Source organism: Polypterus senegalus, chromosome 1, assembly GCF_016835505.1.
Source record: "Polypterus senegalus isolate Bchr_013 chromosome 1, ASM1683550v1, whole genome shotgun sequence".
In the NCBI taxonomy this organism is placed as follows: Eukaryota; Metazoa; Chordata; class Cladistia; order Polypteriformes; family Polypteridae; genus Polypterus; species Polypterus senegalus.
Window position 1 is genome coordinate 100559962 of NC_053154.1, and position 18752 is coordinate 100578713.

Genomic DNA, 18752 nt, shown 5'->3' on the forward strand with positions numbered 1-18752 from the left:
ATTTCTCTCACTGCACCACTCGGAGTATTTATATCACTGTATCATTCGGCTCTCTTTGCTCAATCTGGACACACACTGCCCCCCATACCTCAAAATATTCTTGCATATAGCTGTTATTTAATTCAGTATTTCTTATTTCTTACACTGCCTTGCACTTAGTATACACATTTACATTCTTTGTCTTGTATTTATCACAGATGTGTATTTGTCAATTGTGTGGGTATATGTCGTGTTACTCTAGTCATAGTCATATTTCATGAGTGCAGGTATACATGGCCAATAAATGGGATTCTGATTCTGTCTGAACGGTTGGCTCCATAGTGAGCAGATATTAAGAGCATTGAGGAACTAACAGGAATAGGACTGTGATACGTAGATGTGTGAACAAACTCAGTAAATGTTTACCTTTACCTTCAAACTTTAAAAATCTTATTTTCCAAAGACTCGTTTATTTCCTTTATCTTCTTTTTTTAACTCAATCCCGTGTTATTTTTCTGTTCCTTTTTCCTCCAAATCTTATCCAGCATTCAACTTTTATTTTACAATCAATGCCTTTTGTCCACTTTCCTTGTAATCTGCATACTGTCTCATTCATGTTCACCTTCAAACCATTTTTACTCTTGTCAAAGCATTTTCTTTGGAAATAACATTGTTACAAATAATAGCAGTATTTCTATAAAGTGTACATTTTACGTCTTTTCAATCAGCTTTCTAATCCTCTGAGGTTTTGTTTCCCTTAATCCATTTTGGCAGATGTTCCTTACATAATGGGAACTGTGTTGAGGACAAGGGCCACGCTTGTCTAATCTCTGCGTATTTGTGGTTCCTTTGTTAGCTGGTCATTAAACAAAACCTCTTATATTGCTATAGTTTTTTTTTAAACATTGTCTGAATATTCGAGTAGAGATTTTTGCCACCTTCAAAGCACTCCTTTGTTTAGTATTTTCTGGAATCAAAGGATTTCTCAAGGTCTACGTTTATTATTACGTCTATTTTGAAAGTAAATTCCTACATGTTGTTGAAACATTTCATTGATATTTGGAGATATAATATAGAGTTTACCTGGAACTCTGCAAATGTGTTTATTCTCAGTTTAATCCTCAATGATTTCTTTCATTCTGATCGCTAAAACTTTATTCCACATCTTGTAATTTTCAAAGATTAAGTCATTGATTTCCAGGTTAGAATTGTGGTGAATTCTCTCACTGTATTTCTCCATTTCCCATAAGACATGAATACAGCAATCTAAAATCCATCTAAAAATATGCAGGACATTTATAATTGAAGATGCTTGAAGAAAGCCCTTTCATTTGTGACATACCCAGTGCTACCTCTAGCAGCTAAATTGTTTGCCCTCTGACATCCAGTAAGCATGATTGTACTACAAGACAATAACAGACCATTCTGTCCCCAGGCCATTAGAATGTTAACTCCCATACAATCACTGGCCTGCAACCAAGAGCTGCAATTTGGTTTTACTATTTTATATTACTGTGGCTTGTTCTGTCTGATACATATTATATGTTTATATCTGGCATTTATTTATTTACTTTGGATCAGGAACATATTGATTGGTTTATATTTCATTTTCATTGTGTTTAGTGATTAGTGTCTACTGTCATTGTAGCTTGTTAATGTATTGTGGTATGCATTACTGCACCATTGGGAACAACAGTCAATGTTTTTTTATTTGGATTGTAAGACAGACGCCATACTATCCATTCAATAGAGCCATCCATTCATCACTATTGAAACCCACTAAATTCAGATCAGAGGCACAAAGGGTTTGTTTTTAAAATCTAGTTAGTCTGAATTGGATTATGCAGGGTTAGGAAGTGGATGGCATAAGAGTTAATTGAGCTGACTCACATCTCGGAGATTGGATTCAAATTCTGGTCTGATTGCTACATACAGCACCTACTACAGTACGGTCCATAAATATTTGGACAGAGACAACTTTTTTCTAATTTTGGTTCTGTACATTACCACAATGAATATTAAATGAAACAACTCAGATACAGTTGAAGTACAGACATTCAGCTTTAATTCAGTGGGTTGAACACAAAGATTGCATAAAAATGTGAGGCAACTAAAGCATTTTTTTAACACAATCCCTTTATTTCAGGGGCTCAAAAGTAATTGGACAAATTAAATAACTGGAAATAAAATGTTAACTTCTAATACTTGGTTGAAAACCTTTTGCTGGCAATGACAGCCTGAAGTCTTGAACTCATGGACATCACCAGATGCTGGGTTTCCTCCTTTTTAATGCTCTGCCAGGCCTTTACTGCAGTGGCTTTCAGTTGCTGTTGTTTGTGGGCCTTTCTGTCCAAAGCTAAGTCTTCAACAAGTGAAATGCATGCTGAATTGGGTTAAGATCAGGTGACTGACTTGGCCATTCAAGCATTTTCCACTTCTTTGCTTTAATAAACTCCTGGGTTGCTTTGGCTGTATGTTTTAGGTCATTGTCCATCTGTATCATCAAATGCCGCTCAATCAATTTGACTGCATTTAGCTGGATTTGAGCAGACAGTGTGCCTCTGAACACCTCAGAATTCATTTGGCTGCTTCTGTCCTGTGTCACATCATCAATAAACACTAGTGTCCCAGTGCCACTGGCAGCCATGCACGCCCAAGCCATCACACTGCCTCCACCGTGTTTTACAGATGATGTGGTATGCTTTGGATAATGAGCTGTTCCACGCTTCTTCATACTTTTTTCTTGCCATCATTCTGGTAGAGGTTGATCTTGGTTTCATCTGTCCAAAGAATGTTTTTCCAGAACTGTGCTGACTTTTTTAGATGTTCTTTAGCAAAGTCCAGTCTAGCCTTTCTTGAGGCTTATGAGTAGCTTGCACCTTGCAGTGCACCCTCTGTATTTACTTTGATGCAGTCTTCTCTTTATGGTAGACTTGGATATCAATACGCCTACCCCCTGGAGAGTGTTGTTTACTTGGTTGGCTGTTGTGAAGGGGTTTCTCTTCACCATGGAAATGATTCTGTGTTCATCCACCACTGTTGCGAGTTCACCAGTGCTTGCTTTCTTTCTCAGGATGTACCAAACTGTAGATTTTGCCACTCGTAATATTGTAGCAATTTCTCGGATGGGTTTTTTCTGTTTTCGCAGCTTAAGGATGGCTTCTTTCACCTGCATGGAGAGCTCCTTTGACCGCATGTTGTCTGTTCACAGCAAAATCTTCCACATGCAAGCACCACACCTCAAATCAACTCCAGGCCTTTTATCTGGTTAACTGATAATGACATTACGACGGACTTGCCAACACCTGCCCATGAAATAGCCTTTGAGTCAATTGTCCAATTACTTTTGAGCCCCTGAAATGAAGAGATTGTGTTAAAAAATGCTTTAGTTGCCTCACATTTTTATGTAATCGTTTTGTTCAACCCACTGAATTAAAGCTGAAAGTCTGCACTTCAACTACATCTGAGTTGTTTCATTTAAAATTCATTGTGGTAATGTACAGAACCAAAATTAGAAAAAAGTTGTCTCTGTCCAAATATTTATGGACCTAACTGTATATATAAAGTGTTTGTCTCCTTGGAAGTTTTCATTTTATTCTTATACAACGTTGAATTGAATAGCATTGGATGTAATCTGGCTTTTTTGACACTGACCAGCAGAAAAAAGGCTCTTTAAATGTATTACAAATATAAAGCCCAAAATAACTGATCACATATGCATTTACTCTGTTCAGGTCATTATTTATTAGATGCACCTTTGACCGCCATGACAGTCTTGAGTTTGTGCGCACAGGCATCAGTTTTGCACATCTGGACACTGCAGTTTCTTCCCAGACTTCTTTGCAAATCTGCTCCGGCTCTGTCAGGTTGCACGGGGATCATGATTGAACAGACTGTTTCAAGGCCAGCCACAAATTCTCAATTGCATTGAGGTCTGGACTCTGACTTGGCCACTCCAAAACATTTACATTGTTGTTTTTAAGCCATTCCTGTGTAGCTCTGGCTTTATGCTTAGAAACCAAGTCTTGTTCCCCGGAGCAGGTTCCTTGCAGACTGCATCAGAATTTTTTCCTAGATTTTGTTGTGTTTATTTTATCTTCATAAGCTTTCCAGGGTCTCCTGCAGAGATGCATTCCCACAGCATGATGCCATCACAACCACACGTCATGGTGGGCATGGTGTACTTTTGATTATGTGCAGTGTTTGGCTTGGGACAGATCTGGCGTTTAGTCTGATAGCCAAAAAGGTCAATTTTGGTCTCATCAGCCTATACAGCCTTCTGTCAGATGACCTTAGAGTCTCCCATGTGCCTTGTGGCTAACTCTAGTTGAGATGTCATGCATGATTTTTCTCACTCCCATAAAGCTGCAACTGGAGAAGCACCCAAATACCGTATATACTCGCGGATAAGTCGGGACTTAATTTTACAGTATAATTTCTGGTATTTTATAATGTCTGTCGTATAAGGCAAATGCGGAAAACTCACGCTATTAGTACAAGTGATTATGGCATGCTAACACCCACCTGAGAGAGTAACAATGGAGCACACTGCCTTTTTTTTCTATGTGGGTGCGGCAATACGCTGTATCAGTGCATGCTCCTAACCTCTCTCTCTCTATTGTGCCTACGTGACCACATGGTAATACCCGTTTCAAAGCAACGTTTGCACTGATTTGTGTTTTTTGTATCTCACACCCTCATATGCCTTTATCTACGATGGAGTGTTCGATCAGAAGAAAATATGAAGCTGATTTTAAATTGAACGTCGTTGAAGTAGCGAAAGAAATTGGTAACTGCGCTGCTGCAACAAAATTTGATGTGTCTGAGAAACTGATGCGAGAGTGGAGGAGGCAAGATGTAAAAAAGAAAAAAATTAAGTGTCTCATTTTTGAATGGATGTTGTGGGGTACAGCCCGGACACAGACAGGCAGACATGTTCTTTCTCCACACGCGTGTTTATTTTTCTTATATTTACAGTGCACAACCCAGTGCCGCAGCGCCAATCACCCATTAAAGTCCTGGCCACACAACAATGCCTTGCTCAGTCTTTCTGACCGCCTCCACTCCTCTTCTCCAAGCTCCGTCCTCTTCCACCCGACTCTTGCCGTCGACTGGAGGGAGGCGGTCCCTTTTATCCGCTCCCGGATGAGCTCCAGGTGCTCCCCGACAATCTTCGGCTTACACACCCCAGTGTGGCGGAAGTGCCGGCTGTTCTCCCGGAAGCTCTCTGGGTGTGCCTGCTTCTCGTCCCCCCAGCACTTCCTGGTGTGGCGGAAGTACTGGGGTCCAGGGTTCCCAAGGCATTGGGGCGCCTCCTGGCGGTGACCACGAGCCCCTACAGGGTGGGACTTCCATCCCTGCAGCCGTGGCCCCCAAAGCAACCACGAAGGCGGCCCCCACGTGATCCCAGCTGGGCACACGCCCACTTCCGGTCTTCCAAGGCGTCCCGGCCGGGTCGTGGCCCCTGGCATGCTTGACAACGTATAAATCAGCTAGGAACATCTGCTTGAGGAATTAGAATGGGGGCTATCAGACATCACAATGTGAACCAAACAAATCCTGGCAGATTCAAATAAAGTTCAGGATTAGGCAGATACAGTATGTGGGTAGAAATGAAGAAAATCTAATAGCAATAAACATTTCTCAAAAAAAGTGATCTGATATCACAGTGTTCAGTATGAATGTGGTGACAAAGGTTTCACATAGTGCATACCATCTCCGGTCCACCCTGAAATGCCAACAAAGTGAGTGGCAGATATAAAGTGGAGCAGAGGAAGAATATGCCAAGTGACCGTTGTAATTCCATTTCAAAAGCCACTGCAAGATCCAATGAACTTGACTTCTAATGTCGCATTTTATCACCCGCAGGCAGCCCATATTCATACAGGTGACCTATGAATCTGGTGACTATAGCAGCTTTTATTTTAGACATCCATATAGGCTGATTTAGCAAAGTGTAATGTCCCCAGCATGAATACTTCCCTCGCCAGCCTTCTACTTCTCAGGAACAGATTTCTGTCTTTCTCTGGGTGTGACATTCCTAGAAAGATACATCATATCTGAATTGGTCTCTTGGCTTGATGCACAGCTGAAAGGGATCTCTCAAAAGTAAAGAAGCCAGCATGTAACTGCCAGCCTGCCCAGTGCTTTACAGCCTCACTTCACATCTGTGGTCAAAGAGAGGGCTTGAATTTTACTGGTGCACTGTGGTATTTGAAACTTTTTCTTCTGCATTTTCTAACCACCTCATAAACAGATGATTCTTTGACAACAACTTCACTACTTGAGCTTTATCCAGTAAGAGCTGTCTATACTAAAGAAGTGCTGAGTGGTGCGGGACAAAGTGATGTGGCACTGGTGCAAGAACTGGTGATTGATATTAAAAAAAATAAAAGAACCCATCAAGACAGGAATGCTTCAAAGTTCCAGGATATGTGGACATCCTGATAGGTAAGATGAAATGTTATCTGCTGAGTTGCCATCTTTCCCATCACTTCTGCATTTTAAAACTAGTAGCCATCAACAGACTATTGTAGATAGTTATTATCAATGCAAGTATAATGTCCACATGCTTTACTAGCACAGAATTACATTACGATTGTTTTCAGTTGATTCAAAACAAAATTGGGTGACATGTTGAGGGTCCCAAGCTGAGGTAGATGTGTCAGGTAACTGGAAGTCTTGGGGATTAAAGTTCAGTATCTAAGTCACCAGGCCATACTGTCTGCAACATCGAAAAATGTCTATTAGCCGGCAGTTCTTGAGTGCATCTGTGCCCACTCAGAAGTACTTACAGAGGTATAAACTGATGTGGATGGGAATGTAGATGAAATGGAAAATACCTGTATGTCGTGCTGACTGTGAGGAACCTTCTTAGAGATATTGGTCATGCTATTTTTTGTAAATTCATTGTCTATATGAATATTTAGAAGACCAAAACAATTCATATTCCAGCATAAGTTACACCTATGAGTCCGCATAATATCACCTAACATATTCCAGTATGCTCAGTAATTCTAAGATTCTTTATTTTTCTTCTGTCAGATGTGAGCAGATTTTCGCTCTTTAGTGGTTCTGTCATGTAGAATCTTCACATCCCTCTGGCCCACTAAAACAAAGCAAGGTGATCCTCTATATCTGCTCACTATTCAGGGAGTGGATGTACAGGTGGTCCACTCTTACAAGTATTTGGGGGTTCACATTAATGCCACAATGAAATGGTCTTATAATACAGAGGAACTATATAGGAAAGGGCAGAGCAAGTTGTTTTTACTTAGGAGACTGCGTTTCTTTAATTCTTCTTCTACAACTCTCTGATGCCCAGTGGATTTTCCTACACTGTGGTGTGCTGGGCCAGTAACATCACTGCAAGAGAGGTCCATCGAATCAACAAGCTCATTAAAATGGAAGGCTGAGTTATGGGACACGCACTAGACTGCCTGGAGGAAATAGCAAAAAAAGAGAATTAAAACAAAGCTGAGTGCAATTATGAACAATATTGCTGCATATCCTCTCTCTGACACACTAACACTGAGGACTATTCAGCAGAAGTGTGTCAAGAAACACTCCTTTATAACAGCAGCAATACATCTGCATAAGGCCTCACTATGACTGTGACAGCCACGTCAGACGTTTTCTTTCTTTTAATCTTTTATATATATAAAATGTTCCTTTCCAGGTGGGAGAAATAAACCACACAGGCAAGTGGTTATTGCATTCCAAATTAAGGTTTATGTTGCTCTTCTGCCTTAATTGAACAAGCAGACTCAAAACAAACAGTGCCCGAACAGAGAAGACAACCATGTGTCAACCACCATCTGAACAACTCCATTTGAATGACTTTTAGGACACGCTGCCCGGGTGGTAATTTTCAAGATTGATACTGTATATTTATATATAAATATAAATATAAAAATAAATAATAAATATATAAAAAGCTAAATTACACTGTGGGGACAAATAAATAATAAAGTTCTATCTATCTATCTATCTATCTATCTATCTATCTATCTATCTATCTATCTATCTATCTATCTGTCCCCAGTAACATTTTCTCACGGTAGGCATTACTTGCTTAGGATTGTTGATTTCAGGCTCAGGAAATCATGGTAACAAAAACATGACAGTTGTTGCAATGTTTTCATATCTTTTATTTTATATTTTGAGACCACACTGTACAAAGTTTCTAAATGACGTGCAGGATGCCTTCAAAGCTTGGCTAACAGTTCAACAAACAATCAGTGCGCACAGCAACCCCAGAACATCAGACAGAAATAGAACAGTGGTCACTCTCCGATGTATTCTCTACCCAGCTTTGTCCAGCTGGTGACTAAAATGCTCTGCAAAAATACTGGGCAATTTTGAATGCCCAGAATTCCATAGGGAAATTCATCTAGTCCATGGGCCCATCAACAGAATTCTTCTTAATAGTCAGTGGGACTACTGGAGAGCAGTTATTGAGGTGCTGTGAAAAAAAAAAATAATGAGAAGAACTTGCATACAGGAGTCCACTATTGTCTGGGGACTATAAGCGATGGAATTGATTTTAATTTTGCCTATGCTGATGAGGAGAAACATCATCGTCAATGGAAATTTGTGAGGCAGCAATAGCCTTACTGTCAACCAGAGAGCATTATTGTAGTGGAATTCTTAAAGTTTCAAAGAGCCAGTCATTTACCTCGTACTTCCAACTTGCACTCCACTTCGGCTTCCCCGTGCTCATTCACAGCCCTGCAGATGTACATGCCACCATCAAAGGGTGATGGCTTCCTAATCTCCAAGGTTAGGACCCCCTGCTTGCTGAACATCCTGTACTTGGGGTCATTGGAGATGTCCATCTTGTTCTTGTACCATGTCACCTTAGGCTAGGAAATGAACAAAAGATACTCTCTTTAAGTGAAATGCATCAAAAGCACATTTGGCAGCAGAAGATTGCTCTTATTCAATCACAGTCTTCCTGAGCAGACTGCCTGGACTATGAAGGTTCAGCATTCCCCTGCAGCACTCAGTCCTGTTTGTCTGCTGTTTAACACCATTAAGGATGAACAAAGCATTTACCTTGGGAGTGCCCCTGACCGCACAGCTAAGGGTCACATTATATCCAGAAATGACAGACCGGTTGACCAAAGGGTGAGTGAACTTAGGCACCTCTGAAAAGTCGTGCTCCTTGTAGGATGGAGGCTTGTACACGATACCTGTGAAAAATCAAGAAGTTGTAATCAAGGAAATATACAAGTTCCATTGAAGGAAATCAGAACCCAGGAACATCTGAAATACCACATGAAGTTTTAGTCTCTGTATAACAAGATGGACATAATAGCATTAGAGAGAGTTCAAACAAAGATCTGTAAGAAGGATTCTAGGACCGTATGTCTTATGTTATAGCCGGCAGGGATTCCCTGGTTTACTTTTAATTTAAGTATTATTTTTCATATGTGTTCTAATGATATATTTTTGCCAATATTATTCTATTTATTATTTAGTATCTGTATGTTGCATGGCTATGTTCTTTTATGTTCCTTGTGCTTTGTTTGTGAAGCCCCAAGAGGCGGGGCCACCCTGATGTCACTGCTGAAGTCTCCCCCTCTGCCTTTATATTCTGAAGCTGAGAGTGGATACTTTAGTGGTTCATTGATGTTCATTGAGTGCAGATTTTTGCAAGCATTGGAGTTTCTGGTTTATTTGATTTTTTTTTGCTTCTGTTTTCAGATTTTGCTCTTGATTTACACATTTGGATTTGTTTACCTTTCAGGAAGTTGTTTTACCTGATTTTATCTTTTTTGCCATTTTTGAGTTTATTACAAAAAGTATCATTCATTTATAATTATAAATGTTTGTTTTTGAACTTGTCTCATCTAGCCACAGGTTTTATGTAGTTCCTCGACCTAGGGGGACATTTAAATATGTTTGTATAATTTTTGTCACTTAGTGATAGTTTTAAACTTTTGAAAGCAAATCCTGGTCTAGGCCTGTGTAGGCTAAATCAGACCATTAAGATTTGGGGTCATGCTGTCTTTTTTCTAGGCAGGGTAGGGAAGGCCTTGGGCTGGTTTACGGATCTTTTTTGAGGCATCCCACCCTTTAGCTATTTATGAGACCAGAGATTACAACAGTGTGGAAGCTTGACATTAGATGAATCTCCTCTCCACTTTACAAACACATGAAAATGAAGAGGTGATATGGATAAATTGTTTTAAATTCTATAATTATCAATTACAGGAATTATAAAGAATGGTGTTTCTTTTTATTTTTTCCAGGTGTTTCATGAGTTGTAAAATTAATATAGGTTTCGTTTCTGGGGTTTTTGTACTCAAAGAGTTCAATTCTTGAATAGAGCCTACGCTTAGAAGCTTAGTTTTAATTAACATCTTTTTGGCCACCATTTTGTTTTCATGATACATGCTGCCATTTTATGGGTCCTGCTTGCAAGGAATGTTTCCTCTAGACTCACGACATCAGGGGTTAAATGGTTAAGGTTTTAAAGATTGTCTTGATAGCCGTTTTGTATCCAAGATTGAATCAAACTTAGCTTCTGGTAATTCATTTGATATCTGGTTGCTAGTTTTGACTTTCATTTTTTGTTTAGCTTTTGCTCTACGTTTCTCACATTTCTTTTCCAGTCTTAACATTTGCTTTACACTTGACTCTGTTCTTTCTGCTTATCACCCCTATAAATGTTTTAACTCTCTGCCATTTTTGCAGTCAATAGAGGAACTGGTAGGGTGAATTTCAGTTGTTATTCAGTAAAGACATGGGAACAGAAGTCACACCTAGTTAATAATATTTGTTCGCCAAAAGAATGGAGGATACATACAGCTAGTTGTGTAGCAACGTGATTGAAGTGGTGTAATGTGCTTAATTCATGTTTGGATAAATTTTGTTTTATGCTCTCATTTGGTGACCATATGAAAGGCACTATATGGGCCAAATATCCAACTGTGTTGGGCTTAGAGACTCACCTGTCTTCTGTATGTAGGCACTGTCTTTGGAGGTGCAGGGCTGCTCGCTGGGGCCACAGAGATTCATAGTAAACACCCTGAACACATACTCGTTCCCCATGATGAGATCAGACACCACACAATGGGTGCGGCGGTAGTGTTCAAACACAGTGAACCATTCCTGCAACATCAACAGGGTCTTCCATGAATAATAGTTTCTTTGGTCAGAACCTACTAATTTAAGTTGTTTAACATTATTGTATGGTCACAGGAGAGTCTGGAGGAAAGGGCATTTCATACCAATATTAAAATAAAGTTTTTTATGCAATAAATAGTAAACACATAGCTACCCAGCTGTGAAAGAAAAAGTAACCGGTAAAACTCAATTTGCTTCCAACAGCAGGTATTACGTTCACTCACTGTGGAAAAAACTCTTTTAATTTTGTATCTTGGGCATCTCCAAATTTTGAGTTTGCATTACCCCAATTTTAGGTACACAGTTATATCCTGGGCTATAGTTGATAAATTATCACCAATTTAATATTTAGGACCGGTTTCTTAAAATGTTTTGTTCCGCTTTTCTTTAAAGATGGTAATAATGTCCTCTTATGCATTCATTTTCTGAGCTTGCTTTCTCTATTATGTTTTCAAGGGAGGACTGGAGCTTCTTCTTTTTGTTTTTTTGGATGGATGCCACTTTGCACGTCAAGATGGATGTCTCAGAAATTAAACTGTTTTTGTAGAAATATGTGTTGACATGGCTAACAAAATGAGACCGTATCTTAATCGAAATGGTAAGAAAATGTGCTCTCTTAGTTTCTTCTTATCACATTTGTTTAAATGGCGCTGCAAGTGTCACCTGACTAGGACACCAGTAGTGTCGACCATTTCAGAGAGCTACCAGTGCAAAATCAGGCATCAAATATATACTGTAAGTATAAATAGTTAAACAAAAGGCCGTGTCCAATAAGAAAAGCTTAACTTGTGTTTTTGCTTGCATAAAGTAAACGTTACTTTAAAATGAGAAGGGAAGACCTGTAAGGATTACAAACTACCACGTGCCATTTGTCTCTTTGCCCTTCACAGAGTGCTTTCCACTTCAGTGTTAATCCATCTGTTATTGAAATAGTTGTGGGTCACAAGCTGGAGTCAATCCCAGCAGCACTGTATGCAAGGCAGGAACTCACCTTGGAAGGTGGGTCAGTCCATGGCAGAGCACATTAGCTGTTACATGGCTTCCATAGGACCAACGTTAATCTACAATACAAGTCCAGCATCACTTTTGTATTGCTTCGCTATCCCTTAGGTTTTTTGCATCATTTCATTGATGTTAGACTTCATAGAAGCTCACTGTTTTTGTCACTGTCAGTATAAAGGTTGGAGATGGTGGCACTGACAAAAAGACAGGATACAGAGCTGGAGGTGTCAGAGTTAAAGATGTGACGAGGGTATTTATAGATGTGGTGAGGACATTCAGGGGGTGGGTGTGACACAGAGCAAGATGGAAAGGAAAGGAAGATATGGAAACAGAGGATCAGCTGTGGCGATCCCTAACCGGAGCAGCCGAAAGAAGAAGATGTTGGCACAGCTTAGAAGAGCTTACATGACAAAGTGTCAGTGAAAGCACATTTTGGTTCTCAGTGCCAGATGGTATAAGACACATACACTTTTAACTGTTTTGGTTTTTTTTTTTTGCCTGCTATTAACAAACTTTGCCTTGAAGAAGCTAGACAGGCTACGCCCTCATGGTGTTTGACCACCAAAGACTGGCCCCTCCATGTTTTTCTTACCATTGTCTTTTTGTCTGCTTTCTGCACATTGTAGCCTGTGATTTCACAATTGCCATTGTCCTTTGGTGGTTTCCACTCCAAAGCTACGTTAAAGCCCCAGATGTCTGTAACCTTCAGATTTAGCGGTGGACCAGGCTTGTCTAATGTGAAAAAATAAGACAAGGATAAAGCAATTAAAGTGGTCTTTTACTTCAAGTCAAGATAGGGATATGCATATTGTCAATGCCCAATTCACACCAACATTTTCTGGTTTTGCTGCAAATGAGTTGCCAGCTTGTAATAGGTAAACCGGCCTGATAACATTTAACGTCTTCACAATTCTGTACCACTGGAAATGGATGATGATAGAAGAAACTCTGGCTCAGGAAACACAGGTTCTGAACTTTTCTAGTGACCTTTCGGCCTAGCCTCTACCTTTATTAGATGTTTTCACAATTGGATGTTTTTTAAGTTGGAGTAACCTACCAGTAATCCCAATCACTTTAAGAGGACCTTGACCCTTCGGATCTCATTAACTTTATGGTATTCTACTATGGACAAACAATCCCATTCAACCTGTTTCTTGTTTGATACCTAAACCTCAGTCATTCCAGCAAATTCTAAAGTCAGTATACCTAAACTCTACATAAAAGCAATACCAGTCTTGCCTAGGGTTCTAAAAGTAGAACAGTAGAATCTAAATCTCATGGAATTGTACTAAGTTGACTACATTAATCTGATCTATCATCCAAGCTACCTTGGCAGCATCAGGAACAATTCAGGAGCCTACCCTGGACGGAGTGCCATTAGGTCAAAGGCACATAAACCCTCAATATGTTCATGTGGGACAAACTTAGAGTCGTCAGTTAACCAAACCTGCATGTCTTTGGCATGTGAGAGGACACATGGCGCCCAAGTGCTTGGGGCTGTTTGCCAGCTGTTGTGCTACCCTGCTCTGGAACTTTTTTTCACCAGCAATTATAGTTTTTCTGGTGCAAGCTGATCTCAACAGCCCATAAATCTAATTTAATATAAGCCACAATCGGTTCTAGGTAACTGCTAAAAAGTTATTTTTCTATTTAGTTAGCCCAATGATACAGATAAACATACCAATGATCTGGATTGCAATAGTGGCCTTATCCTCCATGTTTTCAATCTGAAGCACAACTTCATACTGGCCAGAATCCTTGCGCTCAGCCCGTCTGATGAAGAGGATGGTGTCACTGTCACTATGGCGCACACTGACTTGTTTGGGATCCAGAGGTTGTCCATCCTTTGTCCAGGTAACTTTAGGCCTGGGCTTTCCCTGTATACAAGAAAATCAAAGCCATGTGAAACTTCAGTAGACGTGTAGTGCTGTGATGTCAGTGAGAAAGCCTTTGGTGCCATAGTAATGTTCACTGGAAGAACCTCTGAATTATCTTCAAGTTTTTTTTTTCCAGAAATTATGAGCACTCTGACCTTCACAGCTGTCTGTAGAGGGATTTTAAGCATCTCAAAATTCCACAACTCCTCAAGTAGAATACACAAAAGTGGCCACAAGAGCATTTGTTGCAACTAAAAACTGAAACATGCACTTTAGGCAAGGTGAAGACATTGCATGCATTAATATCACTGTAAGTAGCCATTAAGCCGACTCTGATCACTAGAGGCTATCAGTCACCCTCATGTTATACCATTACAATAGTTTTTTGACATGTGAAGTGAAGAATGTCCCACTCACAGCCAAAGTCTACACAGTGCCTTGTGCCCCTCCATATGGTGGCAAAGATGTGGCTGAAAGTTACCTTCTGTCGTGCTGGAGTTCAAATCAGTTGCTTGGGAAAGTTGTGAGATTGGTAAAACTTTTGGCCGAGCAAAGAAGCTGTTTTTGTTCTTTTGTGGTTTACCTGTACTGAACATGTGTAACTCCTCATGATGTCTTGTCAATCAGTATCCCAAAGTACTCGGAGTTGTGATGTTATGCCTTAGCTTTTTATAACAATGAAAACTGTTTGAACATTCAGAAAAACACCAGAGAGTCTTGATGTGTTGTGTGGTGATTAGCACACACAAGTAATAATTTCAAAGTCTGTAACATGACAGTAATGAATGTGAAGTTGAACCACTGCTATCAACTTGGCAGTCACAGTGGAATTCTTTGGCCTTAGCCATCTCTGTGAATGTCAGCACACAAAGACCTGCCTCTTATTGGTCAGATGTGGGGGTAGATTGATGACAGTAAATTAACAAAACTGTTATTGTATACCAGGAAGCAGAAGGATATCAGTTAGTCATTTGAGCTCTGACTTGTCATATTCCAATTAACAGTAGACCTCCAAAGACGTCTTATGTCAAGGAGCACTGATACGTTTAGGGCCCTGTATTTTTCTGTTCATATTGAAGTCATGATGTCATTCACCCTCAGGTGTGGACTCCTACTCCTTGTGGAGACTGGGACTAACATGCTTTGTAAATACTTGGTATTTCCTACTTCTCTCAGGTAGGATAAATCCTTATCCTAGGAGTAATTCTGAGACACTTTTTCTAAGTAGAATAAATGAGGATAAGAAATGGGAAAGAATAATAGTAATAATCGAAAAGAGGGAAACAATTAGTACAAATTACCTGTTGGTTAAATACGGAAGCCGAGAGAGGACGTGCAATATTGTTATTTTTTTAAAATTGTTTCCACGAGATACCGGACTCATTTTATCGAGATCTCGTGAAAACGAACTTTGTTTTCTCAAGATAATGGAATAATTTTATTGCGATCTTGAGAAAACGAAACTTAACCTATACTCCTGGCAACAGGCTCGCTTAGATTGCAATGCCTATACAACCGAAGCCTTGCTAACCGTCTTCTTAAATGACGGACACTAACGTTATTATTTTCTAAACTAAGACACAAACATATTTAAGCCTGCGTCAGCCCTTGATTGAACAAAAATGTGACGCGCTGATCAATACAGTTCTGCTCTTCTGCCATTTCAAACAGGACATGGCTTCAATAAGCTAAACATTAAACATTAGATACAATTATTTCATAATTTCGAGAAAACAAAATCTTTTGTGTTATCGAGATTTTGATAAAATTATTCCGTTATCTCAAGAAAATAAAGTTTGTTTTCTCGAGATCATGATAAAATTAGTCCGTTATCTTGTGGAAACAATTTTTAAAAAATAACGATATTGTACGTCCTCTCTCGGCTGCCATAGTTAAATGTTCAATATCACAGTAAAATGATTAACATTAATACTGTAAATGAACATGGAATAAAGCTATACAGGAAAAAGGAGAAGATAAAAAAATAAACTAAACTATTAATATTAAAATACTAATTTTTAATACTAAATATTAGATTAAAAATTATATATTAAAAAACATAAAAGACATAATTGTAATAAAAAAAAAAGAAAAGAAACAAAAACCTAAGTATTGATATTTCTCACTTCTAATTAAAAACTCAGTAGGGTCAAATGAAATAAAATATTTTTGTCGAGACTAAGTAAAGAACTGTACGGAAGCTGAGAGAGGACATGCAATATCGTTATTTTTTTAAATTGTATCTGCGAGATAACAGACTAATTTTTTCGAGATCTCGAGAAAACGAACTTTGTTTTCTTGAGATAATGGAATAAATTTATCAAGATCTTCATAAAACAAAAGATCTTGTTTTCTGGAAATTAAGAAATAATTGTATCTAACGTTTAATGTTTAGCTTATAGAAGCCACATCCTGTTGGAAATGGCAGAAGAGCAGAACTGTATTGATAAGCGCGTCACATTTTTGTTCAATCAAGGGCTGATGCAGGCTGAAATATGTTTATGACTTAGTTTGGAAAATAATATTGTTAGTGTCTGTCATTTAAGAAGACGGTTAGCAAGGCTTCAGCTGTATAGGCGTTGCAATCTAAGCGAGCCTGATGCCAGGAGTATAGGTTAAGTTTCGTTTTCTCAAGATCCCAATAAAATGATTCCATTATCTTGAGAAAAAAAAGTTCGTTTTCACGAGATCTTGATAAAATGTGTCCGTTATGTCGAGGAGGCAATTTTAAAAAAATAATGATATTGCATGTCCTCTCTCAGCTTCCGTAAGTTTATTCTACTCTGTCTTTCTTAAAGATTTATTTTAATAGCCCTGACGAAGAGGGTTGGTTCACCTGAAACGTGTAGGCCCTTTTTTAGGTACACTGATTCCGTTAAGAGTTTTGCAGATTTTGTACACACAGGAAGCTGAGGCCAAAGAATTTTGAAAAGGATTTATTTTACATGTCTTTTTTAAAAAAAAAAAAAACAACTTAAATTTATATGGACAGCTTTTTGGTTTCATGCCTTTTCATAACTTTTTGATAAACAAATATCTCATATCCACGTTCCTACATTACATGTTCCTACCACTTTTCTTATATTTGTATATACTGTATATGTATATAGGAGTGTTGTTCTTTTTGCATCATTGTAATATCACTTAATTTTGTCTACTTTTATTTCTTGAACTGCGGGGTTCACACCCCAGATCCTCCCTGCATGGAGTTTGCATGTTCTCCCTGTGTCTACATGGGTGACCCCAACACCAAAGACATGCAGGTTAGGTTAATCTGCGACGCTTATTGAGCCGCTGCGACCATGCGCCGCCATGCTCCTAGCTCAATCTAGCCTACTTCTGGTAGGCTAGGCACTTTTTATAACTTTTTGGTTAGTACATTAGAAAAATTATTGGTGTTTTGGTAAATTATGCACATTATACAACCCTTTTTATTATGAAAAGGTTAAGTAAGTGTTGCAGTGGGAGGTTCAGAACGCATTATGGGTTAGCCTTCGCGAACGAATTAAGTTCATAAGTCAAGGGTCCACTGTATTGCGTATTTAAGTTAGTCAAATTTATAACGAGTCTCCGGAAATCCACCCACCGATGTACCGTATTTGTGTATATAGTTTCAACACAAAGGTTTCATTTTACCAAACTTCTCCGCAATCACTTCCTGGTTTCCATCAAAAATGCCGGCAGTCTCAAATTCTCGCCGATAAACATGATAAATATACCCGAAGAGACACTTTTAAGGAAATTTAGAAAATTTTGCTTGGAGAAGGGGCTCGGCTTAAATACCGGTCATCCGCAAATACATGTAATTTGGTAGGTAGAGAAGGGGGTCGGCTAATATACCGAGTCGGCTTATATTCCGGGATCTACGGTACATGACATTTCTTGAAATGTATTGACTTGATGTACTGTATTTATTCACGTACAATCTTTTTTTAAATGTAGTCATTCCCTATTTTGCATTTTTTGTGATATGTTCCTTGAAAATGTAATTTGATTGATTTACTTTCCCGCATACAGTAAGCATCTCATCGTGGGACCATAATTCTCGACATCTGACACGGCCTGAATCCACATTGCAAATCAAGTAATGTGATAAAGTGCATACAATTCAAATGAATAGGTTAAAGTTTTTCTTTTAAAAAATTCTTCTGCCTGTCTTTCTGTGTAATATTGGTTTTGTGAATTCCCTTTTGTTTGATTTCTCCATATAATAAATAATTCTTTCATTTATTTAGCAATTTTCTCATCATTTAAAGCACTTTACACAGTGAATGGGGGGCCACTTCAGCCACCACTAATGTGCAGCATCCACCTGGATAATGTGATGCCAGCCATTTCTATGCCAGTACACTCACCACACATGAGCTATTAGGTGGCAAAGTGGTGAGAGAGACAGCCAATTAGAGACCGGGGATGATTAGGGGGCCTGAAGGATTGGGCCATAATGGTCAATTTAACCTGGACACTGGGATATATCCTGCTCTTTACAGAAGATGCCCAGGGATCTTTTATGACCACAGAGAATCAGGACCGCAGTTTTACAGTATATCTCATCCAAAGGATGGTGCCATTTTTACTGTGCAGTGCCCCCTATTACTGCACTGGGCATTGTTATCCACATTCAGACCACAGGGTAATCGCCCCCTGCAGGCCTCACCAACTCATCTTCCAGCAGCAAGTATTTCCTAGGTGGTCTCCCATCCAGGTATTGGCCGGGCCCAAACATGCTTAGTGTCAGGTGGATGACCTATTCTGAGTGCA

At 39.1% G+C, this 18752-nt stretch overlaps 1 protein-coding gene across 5 annotated transcripts in view; it reads right to left on the minus strand.

Annotated features, from left to right (window-relative positions):
* Positions 1 to 8105: 8105 nt before the first annotated feature.
* The window catches only part of mybpc3 (myosin binding protein C3), an 89353-nt gene continuing 78706 nt past the window's right edge, over positions 8106 to 18752 (minus strand). For all 5 annotated transcript variants that reach the window (XM_039754169.1, XM_039754161.1, XM_039754158.1 and 2 more), the window contains 6 exons: positions 13796 to 13991; positions 12707 to 12846; positions 10938 to 11097; positions 9037 to 9173; positions 8657 to 8843; positions 8106 to 8443 (listed from right to left, as the gene is read on the minus strand). In XM_039754169.1, coding sequence (XP_039610103.1) covers positions 8433 to 8443; positions 8657 to 8843; positions 9037 to 9173; positions 10938 to 11097; positions 12707 to 12846; positions 13796 to 13991 — 831 coding nt within the window. In that variant the 3' untranslated portion in view covers positions 8106 to 8432. The remainder of the gene's footprint in view (positions 8444 to 8656; positions 8844 to 9036; positions 9174 to 10937; positions 11098 to 12706; positions 12847 to 13795; positions 13992 to 18752) is intronic.